Source organism: Rhinolophus sinicus, linkage group LG11, assembly GCF_036562045.2.
Source record: "Rhinolophus sinicus isolate RSC01 linkage group LG11, ASM3656204v1, whole genome shotgun sequence".
Classification (NCBI taxonomy): Eukaryota; Metazoa; Chordata; class Mammalia; order Chiroptera; family Rhinolophidae; genus Rhinolophus; species Rhinolophus sinicus.
This window is the reverse complement of record NC_133760.1, coordinates 61,257,048-61,284,491: the sequence shown is the minus strand read 5'-3', so window position 1 is coordinate 61,284,491 and position 27,444 is coordinate 61,257,048. Positions and strand designations below refer to the sequence as shown.

At 42.3% G+C, this 27,444-nt stretch overlaps 1 protein-coding gene across 13 annotated transcripts in view; it reads right to left on the bottom strand.

Moving 5' to 3' along the window:
- Nucleotides 1-432: 432 nt before the first annotated feature.
- Nucleotides 433-27,444, bottom strand: part of DGKI (diacylglycerol kinase iota) — a 376,792-nt gene continuing 349,780 nt past the window's right edge. For 11 of the 13 annotated variants that reach the window (XM_074315319.1, XM_074315323.1, XM_074315321.1 and 8 more), the window contains 4 exons: nt 24,329-24,449; nt 14,389-14,425; nt 12,605-12,704; nt 433-9,007 (listed from right to left, as the gene is read on the bottom strand). In XM_074315319.1, coding sequence (XP_074171420.1) covers nt 8,891-9,007; nt 12,605-12,704; nt 14,389-14,425; nt 24,329-24,449 — 375 coding nt within the window. In that variant the 3' untranslated portion in view covers nt 433-8,890. Of the gene's footprint in view, nt 9,008-12,604; nt 12,705-14,388; nt 14,426-24,328; nt 24,450-27,444 lie in introns of those variants that run through there. The other 2 variants (XR_012490351.1, XR_012490352.1) reach the window with 1 other exon arrangement.

The following is a 27,444-nucleotide window of genomic DNA, read 5'->3' as shown; positions in this document are numbered from 1 at the left end:
ATAACCGTTGAAGCCACTCAAAGTTCAATCTTTTCCTATATCTTCTGGATTTGCTTTCCATGAGGATCCAAGGTGGCTGAGAGTATATATTATTTATTTATGGGTTGCCATGGTAATGTGTGTTCAGACGAGGGCCTTATTATTATACTACTCTTGAGACTTTCTTTCCCTTTCCCCAGAATCCTTCTCTTCCTTTACCTTCCCAAGCCAGGGGACAGGAATGGGGAGGTGGAGTGGGAGCCGTTTCCTGAGCTAGACTCCAGGTACGGGCCACTTCTGAAAGACCATCTCAGGAGTGGCCCCCGCCTCCTCCATCTAGCCAGCCAACTTGAAATGTAAGACTCAGGCCTTATTATTCTAGAAGTAAGGAAAGACGGGCAATTAAACACAGAAACATTAGTTTTAAACATTAGACACGCTAGTCTGGTGATATGAGGTTAAGTCCTATTTAATGACAATACGTTAGACAAAATGACAAATAAGTTGCCTCCATGACTGCTTCTTAACAGATAATATAGAGATCTTCTGCTTCTTCTCCAAATCTCAGTGCCAACTACACACCCCAAACAACAAATGGGTAGAAAGAAAAGCAAAATGAACACTAGATCCTTTGTGTGTCACTTTCATTCCTGAACTTGTGACGGGTCTGCCTTAGTAGAAACATATCTTATTCAGGAGGTTTGGGAATTGGCTAGGAATGGGCAAAGTGTGTGTGTGTGTGTGTGTGTGTGTGTGTGTGTGTGTGTGTGTGTAAGCAAAGCAAATTGTTTGAGGGTTATGAAGTACCTGCTTCTAAATGATCTGGGATATATTTGCAATGACTGGTGTTTTTACAAAAACACTTTCATTGCCATCTATATGCCAGGAACTTGGGGGAAAAAGGGCTCTAATTGAGGTCTGCTCCAGTCTAAAGTCATAGAAATCTAAACCTGGAAAATATCACAGAAGTCTTTTAGTCCAAGTTCCCTCCCAATTAACAAATTGCTTTGACATGAACCCTGCTTCGCTTGCTCAATTTTCACTTAAATACTAGAAGAAACACTAGCTGCGATACAGTCACTTTGTGTTTTAGAAAACCCAATCCATTTTTTTCTGGATATAATAATGTCTGGGAAAAAATAAATCCTTACATAAGTAATAAAACTACCCCTTTTCATGCCTGTTCCTGATCTCGTCTGTCCTCGTTTTATTCTGAGAATCGTCTGCCCTACAGAACTGGAAGCTAACAGTCCTATTTAACCTGTGTCCTTCACACATTCCTTTTCCTAACCTAACTGTGACTTTTTACAGATCAAACGACCCTCTTCTACATAGTCACCAATCTGCCCACAGAGACGCCTTGTCAATTACAAGATTCAGAATTGGAAAATATCTCAGGCCTATCTGTTCTTTCCACTTCAAGCGCAGCACGACTTCCCCCAGGGTTCTGAGGCCCCTGTATGTGACGATGTATGACAGGTTTAGGTTGACAAACCCACCCAGGGACCTAGGGCAACAGAGTCTTGAATTTCCATGCTTTTTGGTGCCACATTCTGAAAAACCATTCTAATAGTGACTTTCAAGGAGAGAAAATAGTACAGTAAGTCCTCATTTAATGTCGTAGATAGGTTCTGAGATTTTAAGTGAAACAACATATAACAAAAACAGTTTTACCCTAGGCTAACTGATATAAACAAGAGTTAAATACCTATGGTATCTCATCAACGTCATAAGGGAATGACGTTGAACGAAACATTACCAGAGGACCTGCAATGCTAACATTTCTAAATGCTGAGAATCACAAGGTGGAGAAGCCTGTAAATCACCCTCAGTGTTAATTTCTTCTTGTGAAATCCATCCTGGCATCAAGACATTTGACCTTTTTTTCCCTTTGAAATATGCCCAAGCCGGTAAGTCTCTGATAGCAAATACTCTTGAGTTTGTAAGTTCACGTTCTCCCTCAGTTCTAACCAACTCTTGCTGTGGGATCTTAGGTAAATATTTTTCATGGAGGCACATTCTAATTTATGGAAATCTGAATGATTGATGTAAAACAGCATTGAAGGCAATGGTGGAAAGTTATTTACTTAGAAAACATCTATTGCAAGCATGTTAATCTGTAATTTCTAAAGATCTTAGTTCTGGCTGCAGTCTTACCAATTACTATACAAATCTGTGCAAACTGAATTCACTGCTCTGACATTCCATTTATTCATTTAAAACATATTGTCTGCATTATGCACCTCATGTATTCATAATGAAGCTCAAAAGAGCCCCAAATGCTTCAAAATGCTAAAGCACTAACATTTTTACAATGAGTGAATGTGTTATACTAAACGGTATAGATCTAAGTTGTTTAAGCTGTTTTCTATTGAAAATTACATGTGTTTCACTTAAGGACTGAGAAACAAGATAGTTTCAGTTGTTCCCACCATCAAAGGCTCCCATTTCAGATGCCATTTGGCTCAAAATAATGAAATTTTGGAAAATGGGGAAAATCCAGATTCATCATTTTCTTATTTCTATGGATAAGCTATCCCTTATAATTCTCATGCCAGGAGCAGAAGCCAAGTCTTTTCCCATGATTACCTTTTATGTATATTGACTTGGCTCCCAAATATCTTTCAGGCAGAATTTTCTTCTGCAGTAATATTAGATTACATTTAATTCTAAGAATATCAAAATTATAGCACTTTTTTACATTGGAAGGACAGTAAAACAGATTTCTAATAGAACTTTACTTAAGAATGCCTACAAATATTCATCAAAATCCATAATGTTCCAGAAGTATTTTGGAGTAAGTTACATCTCAGTATATTTTCTTTTCACTAGCTTTTAAAGCCACACTTAGTTGGTTTGAAAATGTCTTAAATCATAACTAAAGGTCATTCTCCCCAAGATTTTAAAGCCTCTCACTTACAAAGCGATGTTTCAAAGATTAAAAGTCAAGATTTTCATAATTTTTTCAAATGAAATCCTGCCATTCAACAAAATCATTTTCAAAGAAAAATCTAACAACTCACAGAATCTAATTCCAGTTTCCTCAGATGACAGGTCCCTCGTCACAATACGACCATCTCAAGCTGGTCACGTGTCCACGGTTTAAATACTCCCAGTGGCTGAGAGTCTGTAACTCCGTAAGGGTGCCCACTGTTTGACAATATTTATACCTCATCTTCTTTATATTTAGTCAAAAACCACTGCAAATTTTGGCTATTGTTTCTAGCTAGGTCCTTGAACTATAGGATACATGAGTTTCAACTCTTATTTTAGAGTTTCACAGTCTCATCTTAAAGTCTTAGTTTCAAATACATTTTTAAGACCAGGCCCAAGACTACAAGGAAGAGGAAATGCAAAATATCATTATTTCTCTTGAATATTCATATTTTCATTTCCTATTCCATAGAACTAAAACACTGCTGGCTAAAGACTCAAACCTTGATTGAACCCACAGTGCAATGCTCCCTTCCTACTTCGGAGGTTCTCCTGACAGAACACACCACATTGGGATTTGTCTTTTCTCCTAGACAGCCAGCTCCATGATGTCAAGAGTTTTGTCTCCTCCATTCATCCTCATGTCTTTAGTTTAGTGCCTGCATCAGAGAAAGTGATAAATATATTTTCTAAATAAATGATTAAATAAATGAGTGCATGATGGGTTCACAAATATGACTGCATGTAGAATGACTAAATAACTGAATACATATATAAACAGACTCTGAAGTCTGCCCACCAGGAGGATATCATCCAATATTCAAATCTCTAGTTTAAAATGTAAAGTTTCAGCAGCCTAAGAATTATTGATTTCTGCTGCTTTTGGGGACCAGTGCAGTAACTCTCAGTGTCCTGGGAGAACAGGCGTCTAGAGGTATACGAGTACTTGCTTAGTTCCTATTTTCAGGTTTCTCATTAAACTGTGGGGAGATCGCCTAAAATCCACAGATGGCCAGTAGGAGTGTAACATGTATATAATCCAGTCATACATATGGATTTACATCCATATGTAAATCCGTATCCTGTACATCATCTCATATGGAAGAAGCTGCCGTGATTGTGTAGTCGCGTGGTGTGATGAAGAAATTTGCTAAACCTATCTGGCCCATTACTTCTCAGAATGAGGCATGTCGCAACTCTGTGGGGCGATCAAGGTCAGCGGACATCTATTTGTCTTTCAGGCAAAATGGACACTTGTGCCAGAGGGTTATCCCATTTTGATCCATTTTATGCATAATATCTGGGGACTATTTTGGCATCCTCATGACAAAATTATTGAAAGTAAAGGCAGACAGTCCAGGAGCAGGATTATTGCTATGCAACTGGGGGCCTAGAAATGAGTGACAACTAGGACACAGAGAAGGGATGACAGGCCAGAGTCAATCCGAGAGGCTTGGCAAAGAAAAAAAACTGCAGGACTTACAATCAGCTAAATATGGAATTCAGAGAATAAAAATGTTGATTCAGAGATGGTTCTATAAAACCAGGGCAGAACCTATTTTATACTAAATAAATGCTTAAGATTAATTAGAAAACTCTCTAACTTAATAGATGTTCTTTTATTTTTTTAAATGAAAATAATCCATTTAAGTAGAGCCATTAGTTTTATTTGATGGTTATGATGAGCCCTTTTAACAATGATCTATTTTCCCTTTAAATAGCATAACTGCATAAAATATCATGCTGTTCTCAGTGATTTCATTAGCTACTCCTACTGGAAGGAAGCCAAGCTTCTCAGACCCCAGCCCTTATCCAAGTTACTACACCTTCCTAGCAATAGCTTGCCCTAATTAAATATCATTAGGCAACCTACCGAGCGTTGGTCCTGTAAACTCAGCCTTGTTAAGTGGTGTAAGCATCACAGAGGAAGAAACTCTCCACTTGAGAGCCCCAAATAGCCTGGACAAGTCTCTGGGCTCAGGTAGGTTTCATGCTTCATGGAAGGTAACATAAACAATTACAAGACCTCTTGGTCGTGGATTTTATGACACAGGCAATAACAAATGTCACGAGCAACTGGAGTGCTGCAGTCACAGAACTAAGCTTGGTAATAAGAGAAGCCACAATGAAGAAAGGGACATTTTATGCTACCTTCTCTTTGCCTGTTGGTGTTCACTAGACATAGACAGATGATTTGCATGCTTCTAAAATGTTTTCTTTTTAACCTATGCAATATGTGTGTGTATGGTACCTATACATATATACGTATATAAATAAATACATTTCTCTATGTGTGTGGGGGGCTTGCCCGTGTAGCGTACTTCTGACATAACATGCAAGCAGCAATGTGTATCATGGTTGGTCCTGTTGGTCTCTGGAACGCGGGGTTGAGGACGCTCGGCCAGCACAGGGGAATGCCTTGACCTTGCAGGTCATGGGCATCGATGGTATCAAACCTTTTTATAAAGACCAGGTTCTACTTTTTTCATTAAAAAAAAAAAAAAAAAATCTAAATACTTGACATAAAATGGACATGGAAAAAAAATAAGACTGCTGCCCCACATTTTCAAAGACATGGATATTATGAAGAGTTGAGTAAATACATTTCAGAAATCCCTTCGGCAAAGAAGCTGTCACTCAGTCCACGTGAAAATTAATGACCTGTTGAGGACCCTCAATACAAAGAGATCTGCCTAAGCTTGAAGGCCAGCTCTCATGAAGGGACAGGGAGAGATGGGGGATGTGAGGCTTCCTGTTAGTCATCACTAACGTCATGGCTGTGCACTGGCCAGGTTAAGTCTCTGTTGGAGAAATCGCATTGGTTTTTGGGTGTAACCTCTACAGAGGTAACCGGAACTCTCAAAGTGAAATTCCCAGCGGTGGTGTATCTTTCCTTCTTGGCTTCTGTTCTTTATCCCGTCCTTGAATGCGATAAAGCACAACTTGACTGGGCTCTCTTTCATGAAATGTGCCCTCCTGGAATATAAGGCTTCAAAAATGACTACCTTTAAGGTTCTATCACGGTGTCTTGTAAAAACTCTCCGTTTTCACCCCTCCATCAGCCTCACCGAAAAATGGAATCCCAGAGCAGACAGGGCCCCCACATGGGAGCCTCTTCTAGCCAAACACAGAGGAATGTCGGCTGAGGCAGCCCCTCCTGCAGCACTGGCTCAGTCAGTTTTGCGGAAAATGATATTTCTATAGGCATATAGTTCTATGTCTTTTAAATTAAAGTTATGTGGGTTTTCAGACCACAGCCAGACCATTTGCTTCTCTACTTCCTGAGGGCCCATTAAAAGGGGAGTACTATGTACCTTAGCTGAGCTGGAAACTCCTGGAGCATATGGTCTTAGCTCTTTCCAAAGCCTAGGACTGTCACATGCAATGATCAATTAAAAAATAAAATGCTACAGGAGGTAGATTTAATGTTAAAGCCGTTAAATATGTAACTGTTCTGCTTATTTTTTGATGTTCTTTTTTTGGAAAGCTCAAGTCCAGGGGGTGTTTGCTTTTTCAAAGAGATATGTGTGTTGGTCATCTATCATTCCCCATCAATAATATACGACTCTAACACTTTATTACTATTATTATTATTTGTTTGGAATGATTTCCAAATATACTAGGACCCTGACAGCACTCAGTACGTCATCTATTTTCATTCCAGAGATTTACTTGTGACTTCAACTGGAGCTATTTGAATTGGCCCATCGCCACCTGTACCCTAAATTTTCTCTGGGCTGCTTTGAAACATCACAGAGAAATATGAGATGGTAGTTGGTAAAAATAAAACCCTTCATCCCAGCAATGGCAGCTGGGTAACTGGCTGCGTGGCCAAGTGTTTAGTTCAATCTAGAGAATGGAAGGCACCGTTCAAAGCCAGAAGTCAGTCTGTTTTAAGGATTATATTTCTGTCATCACAACATTTCCTTGACAGTCCCACCAATTGAAAAACTCCCTACAGAAGCCCAGTGATTAAATTCTCTTGGAGCATATTTTTTTCCAGCTTCTGGAAACAATCTACTGCTGTCCCTCCTTCCCTCACCATAAAACCCAAAAGATAGTTCCATTTCTAAGACTGATATATGGAAATAGATTACTCACAACCAACCCCTCCTCCAATGGCTGAAAATAATGCCAAGCATTTGATTTTGCAACAACAAAGGAGAGACTTAGTCTCATCTGCTGAGAGGCTATTCCTACTTAATAGTATATCATATCTGCACTTTCAAAATGATATGTGACTAAAATGTGAATCAGATAAGCAAAGCGTCCCCACTGGACCTTTAAATTAAATGTAGAGAAATGATCATAGATGCTCACATGCAGAAACACTAAAGAAGCACTTTGTTAGTGTCTAAGGGCAAATGGAAGAAAGCTCTGCAGATATCGGTTTAATCTGAAGCAAAACCCATGGTCACCCACTTCCATTTTAGACTTATACCCAAGACAAGAAGATATTTTCGCCCAAAGTTAGAAGAGTTTTTCTCCTAAAATTTTAGTTATCACAGCATCCCTAAGAGAGGTACTTGTAAGTACCAACTAATCTGTGGCAGGATGAGAAGTTGCAATTCTGCTGCCAGAAAGAGTGGGCTCCCACAGTGGTTTGCATGAAGAACCTTCCAGAGAAAAGAATATATTCAACAACTCCGTACATAAAAATGGGACTGTAGTGCTATCAGGTATGACCTTGGGACCTGACAAGTAATAGGTGAGGCATCCACCAGAAAGGGCCATACATCCTGAAATCTGGCAGCGGAACTCATAAAGCAAGGCTTTGTCCTGGGGACAAGGTGTACTCGGGATAATGAAAACCAAAAACTTTGAAGGAAAGTCTAAAATGGGACCCCTTCTCACTACGGTACCCAAGAGTCTATCCTTATTAGCCTCTGTGCAGCATTCCAGTGACTGTTTTCTCACTTAAGTGAGTTATTTTGACATATGTTGCTACTTTTGCTTCTGCTGTTTTATTTCAAGTCCATTAGCCTGCTTTCCATTATCGCTCAAAAAAGTCTAGAAGTAAACGCTGCCATAGAACTCCATTTCCTGTAACCACAGTTCCCACACATGGTTTTCTGCTCTGCAATTGCAACAGCACTTAAAGTAGAGCGGTTCTGCAAACTAGCGACGGGCCTTTGCGTCATCCATTGCTCACCTCAATTGCAGCAAAAGGCAAAGATGGCTACACATAGGCAGTACGGAGCTCGCAAACAGCCCAAGCCGAATGGATCCTCCACGGACACCGGCAACAGCCCGTTACCTGCCCCCACTGTGACCTCTCTGAGGTCCCTCTGAGAACAGACAACTCCCATGCCACCTCACCATACCTCAGAGACAGAGCGTACAAGTTGACATGGTCCATGAGGCACTTCCCAGCTCCTACAGAATGGAAAGGGATTGGGGAGGGAGGGGAGACATGCAAAAAGTCACTAAGTCATCTTGGGATATTTAGTCTTGGAAATGGAAGCGGTTTAACAGTTATATTTCTGCAGGACATCCAGAGGGTTTGAAAAGACCTTCAGAGAGTCGTGTGGTCTTCAAAGACTGAAGGTAAAAAGAACAGGTCATATCGCGGTTTTTCAATCAGTGGGTAGTTACAGTAGGAATGGTGCGATTCAGGGGAAGATGACTGCATAGGGGGAGAAGGGAGCGGTGCCGTGTATACAAACATCCTTTGAATCTTTAAAATAAATTATACAGGTGAACACTGAAGTTCATGCTACTTGCTGGAAGCAATAAGGATCAAATTTTGTGGAACTCGTATTCCACAAATCCCCAGGTATTCTGCCTCGTCCTCCATGGGCTATCACATTTTGTTGTACATCTTGGTAGCCCTTAAAAACTGGTGGCATGGTCTCAGGTTCTTGCAGGAGAGAGACAGACTTATGGATTCCATCAGCTTCTTCCAGGGGCGCTGCCCAATCGCCGGGAGGGCACAGGTGATATGCTCGCTCAGGTTCTCTTTGCCCGTTTACCAGGGTCACACAGCAGTTTCCAGGTCCTCATGGCCGAAGACCTTATAGTTCTGACGGCTTTCTAGGTAAGCGGCCAAATCAGGGTCCCCAGCCTGCTGTGCTCTGTCTTGCGGTGTCTTACCCTATAGGTAACAGTGAAAATGGAAGAGACACAAACACTTGGGGTAAGATTAAAAACATTTTTTTTTTTTTCACAGCAACAGAGATACTCCAAGATTACTCCCACATAAGGATCTTCCCATGTTTACTGTTTTAGAGTTCCCAAGTCACTTGCCGGTCTCCTCTGATTGGAGCATCACGTGGGACATGTGAGATAGGTCAGTTACCACTTTTGAAAGGTGGGGTTTACATGGCAGGAAACTGAGGTTCACAGAGTCTAACTGAGCACACAGCAGGACCACAGTGAGTTTTGGGACCCAAGTCCTTTTTGGAAGAAGGTGGATAGAAATCACTGAATAGATAAATAGGGAAGCAGGCATTCCGATTTCTAGTTTGGGACTCTGTTTTATTATACTAACCCCTGGGAAGCAATGCACAGAATCTGAGAGGAAGCATTGGGCATAAAAATCTAAAAGGGTTTCTTTGCTGGTTTCAAAGACTTCAGCTACGTTCCCCCCAATTTAGAACTCTCTCATCTCTCCAAAAAGTGAGTTAATGCCTGACTATAAAAATGATGGATGACGACTAAAGATGATTAAAAAAAGCATAAAGAAGAAAATAAAAATCAACACTAATTCCACTACACTAAGATAACCATTGTTAATCTTCTACAGAATAACTATTGTCTTTTTCTATAACTCTCTATATAATTATTTATGGTAAAAATAAAATCATACTTGTTTATATACTGTTACATAATGTTCCATTTCACTTACTAATATATCAAAGTTTTTTTATGTTATTAAATGTTCTTCTACCTCATTTTAAATGATTGTGTGATATCTTGCAGCCTACTATAATACTTTATGTATATTTGTACGTACACACGCATGCACAATATTTTTGAAATGGGGCCGATGAATAGCAATCACCGGTAAAAGGAGAGAGGGTCTTCAGTCTTTTGATTGCTTATGGATATTACTTAACAGTCTTTGAAACTTTTAATTTTTAATAATGTGGTTTTATCTGTTTAAACACATGATATTAAGTTCTAAGGAAAGGGTGGAGGCATGCATGATCATTGTACCAAAGAAGTAACTCTATGTATAAATGCACATGAGTATGACAAAAATCATCAAAAACTTCTCAGCCGCCATCTCAGCTACTGCAATGGAGAGTGTCAACCTCAATTCAGCCTGCTTCTAGTAGCCTCCCGGAGTATGAGGGGTAGAGGATAAAAGGGAGGCAACAATGGCTCTGAACTCTTTCTAAAATTTTACTTATTTCATATTTAACCAGTAGCTTAAAGTCCCTATAATAATTTTATTCAACTTGTTTACTGGATTAGTAGACTATCTTGTCTTTCCTTCAATATTAATGAAGTTGGAATTCCTGTAGCTTCTGAATAGTCAGAGAGATGGACTGTGGTGGGCCTTTGAGTTGATTTTTAAAGGCTTGTTCTAGCTCAAGAGAAATTCTCAAGCTATTGCTTCTCTCCAAGAGATCCCAGAAAATCCAGTAATAATTGCCATATTCAGCTTTTACCTAATATCAAATTCCAAAATAGGAATATTAAACGTTCCTGAAAAGCACGAAGCGTATTACTTCATATGGTAAGATCTCTAGAACATCATGTTGGGTGAAGAGTTAAGATATACAATAGCACATATAATAGGACTTTACCTATTTAAAGACAAATGAGAGAGAAAAACAGGCATAGCCACGTGAGAAAAGAGATCATTAAATTGTAATAATATATATAGGTCTGGACTATGGGATTTTCTAGCTATTTTTACTTTTTTTGCATTTTTTGGTTTCCATGCGAGAATGCACTATATGGATGATCAAAAAAAAAATAACAAAGTTGCTTGTGTTTTGGAAAAAGACACACACATACATAACACAAGAGAGGAAGAAACCTCAAGGAACATTGAGCCCATTTATCTGATTCAGAAGCTTAGAAAAATGAAAGAGAGCAATCGTTTCACGTTGCTCCTTCCTTTCTTTTTGTTATCTGAGTTGAGTGTAAGGCCAGTCTTTTGCGTAGTAAACAGGCAATCACCCTTCTGTAGTCGGAGTGGCCCCAGCAAGGCCGTCTGTACCTCAGATCGTGGCCTCCCTTGATCCTGCCTACACGGTTTGTGTTTCTCAGTCAGGTTGCACATCAAAGCATTTGAGTGCAACTATCATCTGGGAAGAGTAGCTCATTGGGCAATTATCTGCCATTTGAAATCATATACCCAATTAGCTAACCAGACAGGTAACAGACCAGCGAGAAACCGGGACACAGCTTAATGGGGTTGAAGCCTAAGGAGGCAGCCAGAGACCTGAGTCAGAGAGCAAGGAGCTGGGCAGCTACAAGGGACGTGGATGGAGAGTCACACAATGCCCATGGCTCAGAACTGACTCAGAAAGGAAAGAGAGGTCCACACAAGAAAGCTATTTCACAATGCGCACTGACTGCAATTTGAGGAAACCCGAGGGCAGAAGCTATACATACGTAGATGGTCATCACTTAAGCACATCTAATGGGGCTTAAGTCTTTATTAGTCATTAAATCTTCTAAGTCATTCACCTGTGTTTCTTGGCTACCTTCACTGGCCCAAAACTTAGGTTACTTGGTACCTGCCCAGTGAAGTCCTCATCTACAGAGGCTGCCAAAAAAATGTACACACATTTTCAGCAAGGAAAACTGTATTAAAATTGTAATATTCAATCTATACCAATAACAGGTGAATACAAGTCACGTTTGACTTCTGCAATGACAAGAGGTGCTCAAAGTGGTTCCCATCAACATCCAGACACTTCTGATTACGGTGAACTACTGCTTGAGCAACGCTGACCAAAGTGTCCACTTGTACACACTTTTTTGGCACCCCTGGCATATGTTAACATTCTCCTCGGCCACTCTGCAGTTCAGTGGCTTGTCCTTTTTCTTTTTTTTTTTTTGGACTCTACACGGGGTGCTTGAAAACTCCCAGAGTTGATCGGGCTCCTCTGTGGGGTTTGATCTGCATTAACTCTTCTCTCTCACGGGTGGCAATCCTAGATCAATGCTACTAAACCTCAACTCCTCCGTTACTCCAGCTTTCAACCCTTTCCTTGCACGCTCTCAGGAAATCGGAACAACGCATGCGGCAGCCTGACCTCCCATCCTGGAAGTGACTGGTAAGCAATTTGGCGCCCAGACACGGGGTGACAGAAATCACAGATTTTAAGCTACACTGGATTAAGCAGCCAAAGGAGAACTCCCAAAGGGTCTTTTCTCAGAGTCCAGGCTAATGTCTTTGAACATGGTTCTTACCCTCTCCTGGGGTGTTGAACCTCGTCTTCCTGCAACCTGGCTGCTGGCATTCAGCAGCAGGAGAACCCCAAATCCCCACACCAGCACGTTCAGAGTTTTATAAAGCCCCATAGGCAAGCACACACCCGCCCTTTGTGCTTATACATTTAAACTGCAGTTTCTCTACATGAAGCACTTTATTTTTTCCTCCTTTTTCCAAAACCCCGGGCACTTCCATAAGCACAGAAAAGATGCCTTTGCTGCGAGCACAAGTGAAGGCAATGGTGCCTGCGATCTCGCCCAGTGGGTGGATGTTTGCACTCGCTCATCAAGTTACCTTGGAGTCCGTCTTTCTCAGAGATGCTCCTGCGTCCACCAGAAGCTGGCACACCGCCCGGTTCCGTTGGCAGGCAGCTTTGTGCAGCGCGGTCTCACCCCTAAATCAAAGATGAAATGGGAAACCACCCATCAGGGGGCTGGGGCCGGGGGTGCGGGTGGAGGCGGCCCGGAGGGGGTGAGGGTGGCATCCTACTCCTTCCCTTGCGGCTGATGTTCTCTGCTCCTCGGCCTAGCTCCCTATCTGCAGCTGAGACCATCAGTGCAGGCAGGGCACGTGCCAGGGAGGAGGGTAAGGGGCCTCCAAATGCCTTGAGTTAGTCATCGACTAACAATAATATCTGACTCCAGCCTCTTTTTTAAACTGCTGAGTGATTTCGTTTTAAAGTACTAATGTCTTACTTGGGGAAGACTCAATGGCACTATTAATCGATGGACATATGTGGATGTGTCTGAACGCTGTGAAGCAATTCTCTCTGTGGATACATCTGGGCAGAGCGTGAGGGACACTAGATGAAGGACAAAGGGAGCAGTGATGGAGAACCACTGGCCCTTCAGACTCATCACACCGTGGACCACCGTCCATGCCTCGGAGGAGTATCTCCTGGGAACTCAACTTGAAAGAACCAGGACAGCGCCCTCCATACCAGTGGCTGGTGGAAGGGGAGAGGCAGCCACAGAGGATTTGGGAGGTGCAGTGAGACGCTCGGGAGTTCAGGAACCAGAGCTGTGTCCAGTCTGTGGCGTGCTCAGGCCAGCCACTCTGCATGGGAAGTGGGTAGGGGAAAGGGGCTATTTCCGCCCCTCTAATAGGTGGTGTAGGGAGGAGTACATTTCCATTGAGTCCAAAATTTAAAAGACACTTAACGCCAAAGTGTTTCCTGAAAAATCACACGCAGACCTTAGGGAAGGCTAAGTGGAGTAAGTGACAAACTCGCCAATAGGACGTACAATATATAAACAAGCTCTATGGAGCAATGCAGTTTCTTCCAAGTCTAGTTGCACATAGCCATACCCCTCCCCTCGACCTCCATTCTGTTCATTTCTACTTTTCCTGCCCCATCCCTACTTAGTCACTCCCCACCCCACCCCTGCCCATTCTTCATCCCTTCTCGAATTTCTCTGAAGTTTTCTAGTGGTTCTGTATGGTTTTCAGGGTGAGATGTTTAGCCTTTCTTTGTTCCTACATGGGGGATGGTAGCTAGTTTGTTGCCCTAGAAAAAAGAAAGTTGAAAACAAACATTCTCAGTTTGGGGATCATCCCAGAGAGGGTGACTTTCTGCACCAGGATTCCTCATCTGAACCTCAGAACATGAACAGGGTCGGGATTCCTACGTTTTCCGTTCTCCAGTGGTTGTATTATATACATTGCTCCATTCTAGACTCAGCAAAGAAGTTTCATTACATGCAACGATGCCTCAGGGCATGAGGGCTTCATTTTCTCACAACCGCCAGGTGACAAAGAGTGAAAAGAAGGTCAGTGAGTTTCCTTAGACTTCTCAGCAGCCCAAGAGGCACAAGTGCAGAAGTACCTTGCCTGTAGGAAGCATTAAATGATGACTAGGGATGACCGTGCGTGCAATTATTTTGACGCTTGCCGTCAATTTTTATTGTGTCATTTTTGATTTAGAAGATTAGCCCTGCACAGTTATAAATACAACTGAAAGTAGACGTTTTTACCACTGGCATGAAAATCATCAATTGTGGGCCCTATCGATTGCTTTCTTCTCTGAGATCTGTTCTAAAGAAAATAATCTAGACTGTATAATAAAAGGTAACACTCACGTTTCGCTGTCTGCCATATCCAATAATTCGGAAGGTCCTAAAGAAGAGGAAAGCAAAGGCCCATCAAAAATAAGTTCAAAAACTCACCAATGACAACAAAAAAATCAGTAGTCATATAATTAAAATGCCTTGGAAAGCTGCTTCAGAAAGAGCATTTGGTAATGGGGATAATAAGACCTTCTCCTCCCTCCCTCCAAAAAAGGAAGGATTTTTCTACCTCCCCCTTACCAATCTCTCAATTACCACCAGGTATTATGTGCCTAACGGGAGCTACAAATGAGTGATATGGTCTCTCCCTTCAAGAAGCTTTCAATCGAATTGAAGAAATTAAATCAATTGGAATAGAATAAGAGAAATAAGTGAGTGGATACCGTGGGGAAGGAGAAAATCAGATGGACTTTAAGGATTGTTTCTCATTCTCCAGTGGCAGGTAATTTAGGATGGGGTCTTATGCAGTACAATGTTAAAGCTACGAGAGACCGTAGATATCATGCAGTCCAATATCCTTACTTTAGAAATAGGATAAAATTCTATTTTTCATAAAATTTCCCTTCCAAGACCTGGAAGAAATGTTATGCATAGGCATCGAATGCATATTCATTAGGCGTTGAACGATGCTGTGAGTTTTCACATTCACAATGTTGTATTTGTTCACTAATTCATTCATTCATTCTGCATACATGTTTGGAACGCCCACCTTTCTCCCTTCCGTACCACTGTCTTTCTCCCTAGTCCTCCCTGAACTCCTTAGCAGCCCGGAGACACATTTCCTCCACGAAAGCCACTATGACCCCCATTCCTAGCACTGCATTAAATGCCCTGCCTGTGCGCTCCCTCACTTTGTGTAGTAGCCCTATGTCCGGTAACTGGGAGGGTAATATGGCTTATCATCCAAACTGAGATTATCCCAGACAAGAGGGGATATCTGATCACCTTACTGATCATGACGTTTAAACCACATTAAAAGCATCTGCTGATGCCTTTCGTTACAACTAGATTCCAGGAAAGCCCTTGAGATTGTGGCCTACGACTCATCTTACCACCGTGCCCTTCCTCAGTTCCTGACATAGAACCTGGTGCCAAGCAGAGGATTAACTGTTTGGCGGAACGAATGAATAAATGTGCTTGGAAGTGCCCAACACGGTTCTAGGTATTGAACATTTTGGACCTTAGAGATAGGATCCTGTTGATTTGCTCTCTATATTGTTGGATATCATTATCATTGAAAATGTACTTATATGATCATCTATTACATAATCAGAAGAAAGAGAAGAAGAGGCTAGAACTTTCTAACCACTCAAGTATCGGTCAAGGAGAAGATGACAGATGTTATGCGAGCTTCAAAATCCTCCTGGTCACCCAGAGCTAAATCTCCCTTTCACGTCTACTGGTCACCAAGGCCAGGTAAACCTTCCCCTGCAATGTCTGCCCTATTTCTCTCTCCTAATAGGTCTCTGCCTGTAAAATAATTAGCATGAAGAAACTGTTACTAAGAAAAATAATGAAAAGGTCTCAGGTCATTTTGATTTCCAGGTTACCAAAATCCATCATATTTACTGCTTACTCCCAAGTATTTAAACATTGAAGTTCACAGTCTTTCCCTTGCAACTACCTTTCTTCAATTTGTTCCCAAGGTTCTACTTTTTCACAGAATCCAAACTGGTAACTGCTCCATCACCCACATATTTCTCAGCCTCTCCCAACTCTAAGAGCTCACCCCCTCATCTGTCCCTATCCAGAACAGCCTTCCCTTTCTAGCCAAAAACCTACATGAAACATTCTTTAAAGCCCAGTCTGTGATGAGGTCCCCTGAAAGGATCGCCTTTGACAGAAGGAATTTATCCCTTTTCTGAACTCCCAGTACTATTGGTTCTACACTTGTACCATATTTTTCCTTTTCAGCTATATGCCTTGTCCTCTTAAATGAATTACTCTAAATCCCTTGAATGTAAGAATATTTTTATTATTTTTCACATCCCTCTGGCATCTACCCTATATAAAGAAATCAACAAAGATTTAACTCATTCATTTTGTTCTTTAGTCCTGTGGGTCTAAGAAAACATGAATGACAACCCCTCTCTACTCCCACGCACACCCCCAAAGACATTCAAAGCATTCTAGTGCTGTGGTTAGGAGTGAGGGTTTCCGAGATGAACCTCCTTGGTTTAAAAGTCCAGCTCAACCTGCCACTTGCTAGGTCATGGGCAAGTTCATTTAATCTCTGAGACCCTTGATTGTCAGATATGTAAAGTCACACTGATAATAATATTTATCGAAGAAAACTGTTGTGAAGTTTCATAAGTTAATGAAAGTTATGTGCTTAAAACAGCAGCTGGCACACACATGCAATGCCTGAAGTTTAGGTATTATGAAGCGTTCTATTCTCTGACACAACACAGCAGGTTATACGAAATCAAGATATTGGAACATCAGTCAAGGAAGGAGACGCTCGAAAAAAAGGGCCACTTTCTTCCCACTCACATGTGACGCCACTTGTTGACTCAAATTATCTGTCATAAGAACAAAGTACTCTAGGCCTCTTCAATAGCTGACACGACATTCTCTACAAAAACAGACCAAGAAGGCTTACGTGCCCAGTGTTCCTTTTACAGACCTCCTGCCACCTTCAGAAAACCTTTCAGGCCACTCATTTTGAAAGGCATTCTGTGAACCCAAACAGCATGGCCTCACTAGTAGTTCTGTTCCCATCATTCCTGCTATTTGGACAAATATTTCGGCAACGAGGCCTTGCTCACTTCCTCCTTTATTCAGCACTGTCATTCCATACCCTCAGAGCAGCCCCTGGGGTGGGTCCATGCAGTGCAAGGGCCCTGAGCAGTGTAATCTGTGCTAAAATGGCAATGGTTTGACACTCTGGCAGTGGGGACAACGAAGAGAAAGGACCTTGTTCCTCAAATTTCTGACAAGAATGACTCCAGAGCTCGTTACCCAGTGCATGAGTCAGGCCTGCCTGTAGCAATGCATCGTTTCCCCCCGTCTCTCCTTTTCTCCGCTGCAGCTGACAGAGACACGCAAGAAAGAGGAGCTGATATTAAAACAAGACACTTTTGCTCTTAATTAATAGCTACAGAAACTCCAGTTCGAGGTTTCATCAATGGCTCTGGAATGAAGGACTTCATTAACCCAAACTTTCCTCATCTTTCCCTCAACACACATCATCACAAAATAGCAGACATTTTGAACAGGCAAATAGCCCATGAAGAGGAAAGGGTGGCAGCTGGCTGACTACTGGTAGGAGTGGGGAGCTCTTTTGACTAGTACAGGTACATTTTCTAATAATTTTTATAACTTAAAATAACTGCTTGCATAGTGCTAGCAAGAAGGGGTTGCAGAGGAGGAAATAAGAAGGAGGCTGAGTGCCAGGTGCCGCCTAAGATGAAGCTGTAGTTTCCTTCCCTAGTTATATCTTCAGCGACCCAATGGGAACTGTTGTTAATCGTACATAATGCTGTTTCATAGAATGCTGTATGCATTAGTCGCATTGGTACAAGATTCGAAGGGAGGGGGGAAGGGGGTGGCCGGAGAAACGAGGAAAATAATCAACGAAGACCACAAAAATTCTCTTGAAAGAAAAAGTATATAAAAAGAACATTTGTGGTTTTGGGAATGTTAATTTGGGTCAATTAAGGGAGAGAACAGGAAAAAAGAGAGAGAAAATAAAGATAATGGAATTCTTTCAATATACATCAATAGGGAGCTTGTGGGTTTGGCGTTTATTTTGTATTTTACGTAAACATATGTTCTGATTGTGGATACCACACCATCTCCCCTAAGGAACTTGGAGGAATACCATTAAATTATCAGTAGAACTCACAATTGTTCCCTGAAGATAAAAGGAAGCCTGGACTCTCTGTCCCTCCCAGGGTTTAATACGATGTCCATACTCCATTCTGTAGCTGACCTGCACCAGAAAGTAACCCTTAAATCCCTATCGAAGGGATCTGGGTACAAATTTCCTCATAAAAGCTTCAGTTTCCTGGAAACTGGAGTTTCCTCATAAAAGTCACTGCCTTTCCACAGCCCTATACCAGCTGTCACTAGAACCCTGCGTGTGCTACACATATCGGACCCCCTGCACTCCAGTTGTTTTTGCATGTTTATCATTTCCCTTTGCTGGGTTTTAGGGATACAGAGGGCAGATCCTGTATCTTATTTATGAGTTTGGCAAGTAAACCAACTTCACTATGCTTCAGTTTTCACCACCTGTCAAATAGAGATAAGAGAACTTATTGTGTAGGGTTGTTGTAAGAATTAAATGTGTTCATACATATAAAGCACTTTCAATAATCAAGATTAGCAGTGATTATTACTATAACATTTTTTTTTTCTCAAAAGTGTTTGGGACAGAATTAATGTTGTAAGTGAATGAATGAATTGAAGGCATTTAAAATCAACGTGGAGCCAGCCAACGTCCTGTTTTTTTCTCAGAGAAATTTCTATAAATGGAACATGGATTCAAAAGACTGTGCTATATGGGGAAATGGTCTGAAAAATAAGAGAATGGAAAATACATTAAGGGGATATACACATCAGTATTCGGGTGAAGCCCAGAGACTACAAAAGGAAATAAAACTTCGCAAATCTCCCAACAGAAGAAAGAGCATAGTGTGTTCAGGAGTCAAGCCTTTCTCTGCTGGCCAGCATTCCTTCCGTAGGCTCTTCCATCAGATACCCCAGTTCTTCTGGGGCACCTTTATCAATATTGTCCTTTTTTCTATCTGATATGCCACATGCGTCCTTTCATTTGCTTCCCACACCAACGCATCCAAATCCCCTTTGCTATTCCTTCCACCTCCCCATGGCCTCTCTCGCTCCAGATCTCATTTCCCATTAGTCTCCCTGACGCTGCCAGCAGAGCATTCCAAATCATCCTGTGGCCCAGGACAAAAGCTGCACAGATGTGGGGAGCGCTGGCACTGGGAACTCCTACAGCACCGTCATCCTGTCCCAGCGGGATGGTGGTCGTTTCTCTGGGGACCAGAGGCAGAAAAAGGGGGGTAAGAAAAAAAAAAGAAAGACTGAAGGCAGAAAAAAAAAGGAAAGACAAAATAAGCCATTGAAATCAAAAAGGAAATGCATGAGTGAGATTTCTATCAGGAAACACGGTAGGGGGCCAAAGGGTGGGAGTGGGGAGAATAAAAACAAAAGAGCAAAAAATGTGCAGGGTGGTAAAAGACAAATAACACAAAAGTCTCTTGGAGGGAAAAATGAGGGAGGAGGGAGTGGGTAAAAAAGATGGTTGAAAGGAGCTGAAAAGCAGGAACCTACGGGGAATCTCAGCTGGATTCCCTGGGCATCCTTCTCTCTCCACCCTGTCCCTGCAGAATTGTTAGCTCTCCTCCACTTCCATTCTCTTTTCTACCCTCCCAATGCCCAAATTCCACTTTTTCATAAAGGAAAGCAGCATGTTGTGAATTTGAGACAAGATGTCCCCGAGAAGACGCAGGAGGAAAACAATTCAAGCGTCCTGTGGCTTTCCAGAACATACCAGACAGCTCCGGTCCCCCAACCCCTCACCCCCCAGCTCAGTTTAAAAAGAGCCTTTAGAAGAGAAATACATTGCCAAATGTCGTGTCTGGGAGCATAATCTCTCAGGACTCCTGTTCAGGGAGTATCCTCCTGACTGGGGACCCCCACTGCTCACCACACATGTCCAATGAAGAGGGCACAGCGTTGGGGAGAGAGGGGCCTGCTGGAGACTAAGGACACAGAAAGCAAACAAGTCACATACAATTTCCCGTCAAGCACCTTGAAAAGGGCCCCTGATTTCTCAGAATCCTTGTCATAAAGCCATCTTTACAGTCAGGTCTTTAGTATTTGTATCATATGAAGCCACAGGGAAAGACTTAAACCAATTTAAAAAAAAAATTAAAAAAAACTATAACTTCCAGAGGTGTGCAGCATTCGAGATTAGGAGATATGTCCCTCTTGATCTTTGACACAGTGTACAGAATTCTTTCACTTACGTGAATTCAAACCGATCAGACCTATCTCCCATAAATTGGATGCTAATGTATAAGCACAATGCCATTGTCTGGGATACATCCCCAAATAGAGGACTCCTGGAGGCCTCTGGGAAAAGGCTATTTTCCTTGTCAGACCAGGGGAATCCCAGAGTCTTCATCGATCATTATTAAATTAGGAGAGACTCTCTCTGAGTGGAGATGACATTGAGATGATTAAAGAGTAAGAAAGGGTCATGTTTTCCGTGTATTTGTCCTCGGCTTCGAGAGCACTATAATTTAAAGGGGTTTCTATTGATTTAAAATAAATATTAAAAAGAGCGATGAATGGTTCTGCAAAGATAGTTTCAATCCCAAAGTGCACAGGTTAATATAAATTGTATCAGCAACTAAAGATATGAAAACAAACAATAAAAATGGTGGAGCTGAAGTGCTTAGCTCTTAAAGAACCTAGAGAATTAGGTTGATTATCTCAAAAGACTTGATATACATATTCCTGAATAAATAGAAACGATGAGATCAATATTAAGCATGAAATTGGCAATGCATATCAGGTTGATAAATGCTAATTTCAATAAAAATCAACTGCAATTTAGTTTCCATTATCTGACCATAGCACTAGAAGTTTACAAATTGCCACCTATCACACAGGCAGTGAGCCCTGGACGGTAGCGCATAACAAGATTGTCTTTTCAGACAGAAGAGCTGGATTGTGCTTCTCTGTCTCCACAGTCTTTTTCTCAGGTGTCTACTGGCCAATCAGAGATCCTGATGAGACAGGTGGGGTGGAGGGTGCCCTCTGTGACTAAGGGAAATGCTCGTTTACCTGTGAGTGAACTTAGGGTGAGTACAGGAATCTGAGATTTTTTTTTCTCATGAGCATATATATTAAACCAACTGATTTACAAAATCTAACAAGAACAAAAAAAAAGAAAAACCCTGCAAAAATAAGTACCGCCCCTCCAAGAAATTAATCAACTCTTTGGTGTCCTTCCTTTTGGACAGAGAAAACTATCATGTGATTGATGCACTCTTTGCAAAAGACACGGGGGGGGGGGGGGTGAAGAGAAACCACGTTAGTACTGGAAAGTCTGGCTTTGGTCAAAGCACTAAGACAGTAACATGCCCGCTGGATTTCATTCCAGGTAAATTACGTGTATATCGATCTACACTGGGGGTTAGAAACTCCAGGCCCTGTGAGCTTGGGCTGCAGGGGCTTTTAGAGGCCCTATTACTTTAGGCTGTGGAAAAAGAAGTAGTGGAGGGGAGTGAAAATCTACAGTGTTCGAGTAATACCATCTCAGGCCGTATCACTGATGTTTCCAGAGAGGCTCAACTGAGGAGAGAGTTTTTGGGTTTTGTTTTTAGTGTATGTCCCACATTTTGCATGGGACATACTTATGCAAAAAAAAAAAAAAAAAGTGGGGCTGGGAGGGGACTGTCCTTATTTATGAACTTGCAAAGTTAAACAATGACTGTTGCTAAGCAACCATAGGACTCAGAACAAAGGGAAATATAAGAGCGGAGCTCCAGAGGTGTTTAGGTGAGTCAGTATTCAAGGTATTGAGAGGGTGCGGTCATCATTTTCAGTTGAAGAAAATGGAGACTAAGGGAGGGTGGTACATGAAATACAGCCATCAATTATTTGCAGCTCTTTCCACCAAGTGGTGGTGGGGGGTCTATTTCCCCATCCCTTGAGTGAGGCCGGCTCTGTGCCTTGTTTTAGCTAACAGAATGCTGCAGAGAGGATGCAGAACTTTTCAACCTGGACTCAGTACATCTGGAAGCTTCCACTCTTGCCCTACTGGACTCTAGGACCATCATGCTATGGAGAAGCCTGGGATAAAAGACGAAATGCAGAGAAAGGCTCAGGTGTCCCAGCCATTCCAGCCACCCCAGCGGAGAGCCCCACACCTCTGGGGAAAGATGGAAGCATCCATCTTTAATACAGACTCAGTCAAAACTGCAGCTCACTACAGCCTTGTGAGTGAGGTTGAGTGAGCCACCAATAAGTGACTGATACAGAGAGGATCCTGGAAGTAGGGGAAAATGCTAGCTCTTCTGGAGAGGTTAAAAGAGGGACAGGAGAGAGGGTTCCTAAACTGTTATCACTCACATAGATATCAGTGGCTCACCCAAATCTGGAGATGGCATGTGGATATAAACAGCCTAAGGTCTGCAGACAAGCACTCAGTCTCATTGGCTAAAGGCAAACTAGGAAGAAAGGACTGAGAAGGAGCAAGAGGATGGCAACCAGCAGGGAAACAGTGTAGGTCTAAAGCTCAGCCGAACTTTGTGTGGTAGAAATCCTGAGAGGGTTTCCAACATGGGGAAAAATAACCATAGAAGCTTTGTGACTTTATGCATGGTTTTGGGGCTGGGGTTTAACATCCGGTTCTGCCTCTCGCACTGTGTGTGTGTGTGTGTGTGTGTGTGTGTGTGTGTGTGTGTAGGAGGCAAACAGAAATTATGACAGCATTGCTTTCGCAAATCTTGCCCAAAGAGGAATGTTTTTAACTGTGGGGATAGAATGGTCAGGGTAGCAGGAGATGGAATGCTACCTGTCCCAGACACAGCACCAAAAATATAGCTTACCTGCCTAGGCTTTCCACGGCACAGGCTTGCAATTACCCAACCCAGACTACAAAGGGGAAAGAAATCCTCTCGTGACCACCATCTTATTTTAACCCCTTTTCTTTTCCTAAGCCATTCTTTCTACCCTAATTCAGGCCAAGGATACAAGCAAACTCTTCATGGTGGGCAGGTATTGGAGACAAAGCAGGAGAGTCTAATGTGACTGACAGTCTAATACCTAACACACTAGGTCCTTGTAAAGTTTCAATAATACGATGTGTCTAGTCTAAACATCTGGCTTATAACATGTGCTAAAAAATGGCAGCTGTGTTATCTATTTGTGGCTTTACCATAGGACTTCAAACATCTATCTACAACTGTTTTAAATTTAATTATGCATATGATTTTTTTTTTCTTTAGCTTGCAATTGCTTGAAAACAGTGACTGTATTTTATTTTGTATGTGTGCTGGTCTCCCACAAATATTTGTTTATTGAACAAATGAATGAATAAATGAATGAATGAATAAGACATCTGCTGAATAGCAAGAGGAGCAAAAAGGAATGTGAATGTCTACTAATGTATTTACCATTTGCAGCCTGAATTTGGATGCAAAGAGGGTAGGCCACAGGCTCACAGAAAATCTTCCAGGATCTCTGTCAGAGCTGGTGACTATTCCTCTCCTTCTCCCTCAAAAACATCCAAGTCAGGCAGATCTCACCCCTCCCCACCTTGATTCCTGCCTTTTTTCATCCTAGAAACACTATAAGTAAACATGGGAAGCTGAAAGTAATGGTCAAGACTTGGTATTCGGATGCGAAAGGGAACTTTACTTCAAGCAAATGTCCTAACACCAAATTAGAAACCCAGGTAGGAGGCTGCCTAGGAGGGGAGCATGGCTGTCGCAGAGGACAGAAGACTACCAGACATTTCCCAGGAGAATCAAGTGTGACTTGAGTTGAAAAGATGAATGAGAGTCAAACAAAAATAAATAAATAACCAGAAAGATGGAAAAAAATACACTCATCAATCCTCCGAATAATCAGCTCTGAATACGGATTAGGTACCTGGTCCCAACCAGTTAACTTCCCAAACACATTGGCCCTTCCCCAAACAATGAGGCATATCATGCCCGTCTTTTACTTCGCAATTACCCAGCATCCAAACACCCTGCAGAGACCTTGATATGAAAATTATTTCTATGAATCGATTGGTTAAGGTTACCCACAGGGGTCGGTGGTCTGCAATCTCAGTTACCTCAAATAAGCCAGGAGAGTCAGCCAAAAGTTGGAGAGCCAGTCCCACCATGCTGGATGAAAGTCGACTTAGAAAGTTTGGTCTATTTCACGGATAAGTGATCCTGGGGTCACTGCGTCTACTCACCGTGGTCGAGGATGTATTTCACAATCTCCCCGTTGCCGGTTTTAGCTGCGTGGTGAAGGAGTGAACAGTGGTCTGGTCCCTGAATTAGCAGACTGCCTCCATTTTTATAGCTTTCTATTAGCTGAAAAAGAGACATATGGAAAGGAGCTCAGGCAGAGTCTGGAACAAGGGAAAACAGCTAACCAGTGATAAAATAAGAGTAACGTAGCAAACCGCCAATGTTTCCAGTCTCAGAGAAAAGTCAGCGAGATGAAGTAAGCTCCCTCAATTGTGTTATCACTCAAAGACATGGCCAGTGTCTCACTAACTCCGGGGAAGGTCTATGGGTGTTGAACAGCCTAAGGATACTGAGCTACCGATTTCTTTTTCTGTTTTATTTGTTTATTTATTTAATATACATACATTTATTTATTTATTTTTGTCTTTTCTTTTCTGGGCACTGGTCCCTGTCCCAAGGGAGTGGAGGGTAAAGAGAATCAAAGCTTTCTTTTGTTGGCTCAGCTTTTTCTTGAGTTCAAGAATAATTACGGCGATTGGCAGGACTGGCTGGGTGTCTGGTAGCTATGCTCCTCTCCCGTCCTCTAGTTTTTCCTTCAATCCCTAGTGAACCTAGCTACCAAAGACAGGAGTTGCTTCCCTGTTTCCGCATCAGATCACTGCACACAGCACACAGCACACTGCACACGGCACACACACAAGCACACACAAGCACGCGCATGCATGCCTCCCTTCTCCATCCAGAGCTGCAGCCCAGCCTGCATGCCTTCTGTTAGACATCCCACACCCACCCAACAGGGCTAGAGATGATCCATGGGAGAACCGAAAGGATTCAGAGAATGGAGTGGTAGAAACCTCGAACACCTATGAGAAGAGGCCAGAAGAGAAGCAAAAGATTTTGCAGCCTGAGAATAAGGTGACTAGATGACGATAGGGTCTAAGTGAAACATTAAACATAGAAAGTGTAAATGGATCCCTCTTCTCCAAACTGGAGTATGTTCCAACACAAGAAGAGCCTTCTGGAGCTTCCAAAGGGTAGTTTTAGGACAAATAAGAAGCAGGTAACCCAGCAGGTAAGAAGCAAAAGGGATGTGTCCGCCACCAAGAAGGTAGATGGCACTACATTATCAACAAATGATGCATCTCCAAAGGTCAAAGACAGTAAAGCATAGTTCATGCTTCTGCTCAGATGCTACCATAGAAGTGCCACGTGTCAGATGCCAAGCAACAAAGATGAAGATGACTGAGTCAGTGGCTTCCAAGACTTCCCAGTCCATGGAGGAGACAGACATGCAAATTACACAGGGAGGGAGAGGGCCGTGGAGGGGTTAGCACAGGGTACCCAGAAAGTGTGATGAAGGGAATGGAAAACGAGTCACGGGAGACTTTCTAGAACCCATCAAAAAGGAGTAGTTGAATGGAAATAAGGAACATAGGGGGGCTTTCACCCCTAAACTGGGCGAAAGGACAGGAAGAAGTAACTGTGAGTTTTCCACAAAAATCTAAGAGAACCCTGTTCTGTTTAACTGCATTGTCGCACAGGGACACTCCCTTTTTCGGAGGCAGATCCCCGCAGGATTCGGGCTCAACGAGCAGCACAGACCCAATCCATCAGCTGCCTTGAATTTGACTTTCCTTGGTGATTTTCGCCACTGTGAACATGTAGTCCATCCATGGGCATCCGACTCGTGCGCAGCCCTGCTGTACAGGACCTACTCATGCCAGCCTCACACTGGGGGCTCCTGCGGTGTCCTGCTCTCTGCTCACTGGAACTCTCTCTCTCTCTCTCTCTCTCTCTCTCTCTCTCTCTCTCTCTCTCACACACACACACACAACCAGTTTAATATTCATTTTGCTTTCTACATGAAATACAAAAATGAAAAAAGATGGAGAAGAAGAAAAGGGGAAGAAAAATACTTGGAAAGGAAAAGATAGAAACAAGAAAGGGAAAGAGTGAAAAAACCAACAACCCCTAAGCCCCTATGTTTCATCTCCCAGTAAATAAGGGGTCATTATGTCATTTCTTGGCCAGTTAGGAAATAATTGCAACAGAGAATGGAAGAAGACAACTGGCGGAATATAGTGATTTCCTAGAGCGCAAATAATTCTCCATTAAGTACAAACAAACAAAACAACAACAGAACAAAACTGTGGTAATATACCCAGGGACCTTGAAAATGTGTTGCCTAGACTAAAAGCATGTACAAAATGAAATGAAAAGGTATCGGATGTGGTGCACAAAATGTTCTGGCTTAGAAGCTCTGCAGGGGCAGGGATAAGGTCTTGCTCATGCCTTTATGTCACAGAATCTCACAGAAGGCTTTGCCGGGAGTATAGGATAGTGTGGGTTTAACTCACTGCTGGGAAATGGCATTGAACTCACAGGTGTGCTGCTCAGAGAACCCTCTTCTCTGGTGAGTACCAACTCCAAGTAACACTATGATCTGGACAGTGGCACGGGCACCATTTCCAGGATTCTGTGTCTAAATATGACAGCTTATGAAGATGCTGGCAACTTTCTCACCATCGGTTTTCTGTTAAAAATGAAGCACAGAAGCCTCTCAGCTGCTTCAACAGAGGTGCTTCAAGAGGAGTGTAGAAAGGGCAGTGCTTCTCAGCTTTTTTTTTAAGGTTTTTGGTTTCCTGATCTGCAATGGCGCATGGTCTACAGACTGATGGGGGAGGCATAGCTTCTGCTCCCGAGCAATGGCTGATATTACAGAGATCTGTGGCCGGGGGCGTTATTCAGGCATATCTGGGCAATCATAAGTCCCGATGCCTGAAAAGGACGTGCGAGCAAATACAGCTTTCAGAATAGTCACAGACTGTACTATACATTTGCACCTCCTCTATGTTTATCTGCATATATGTACCTCCACTATGTTAAGCTATTAAAAACAAAACACAGACTAACATTGTAGTCATAAAATTACTAACATTTTAGAGTCCCTTCTATGTAATAGGAACAGTTTTAAGAGCTTTACATGCACGAGCACATTCAATCCTCACACCAAAGCAAAGAGACGGGCAATATTACTATTCCAGTTCACAGATGAAGAAACTGAGGCACAGAGAGAATTAAATAATTATACCAAGTTACACATATAGTGAGTGGCAGA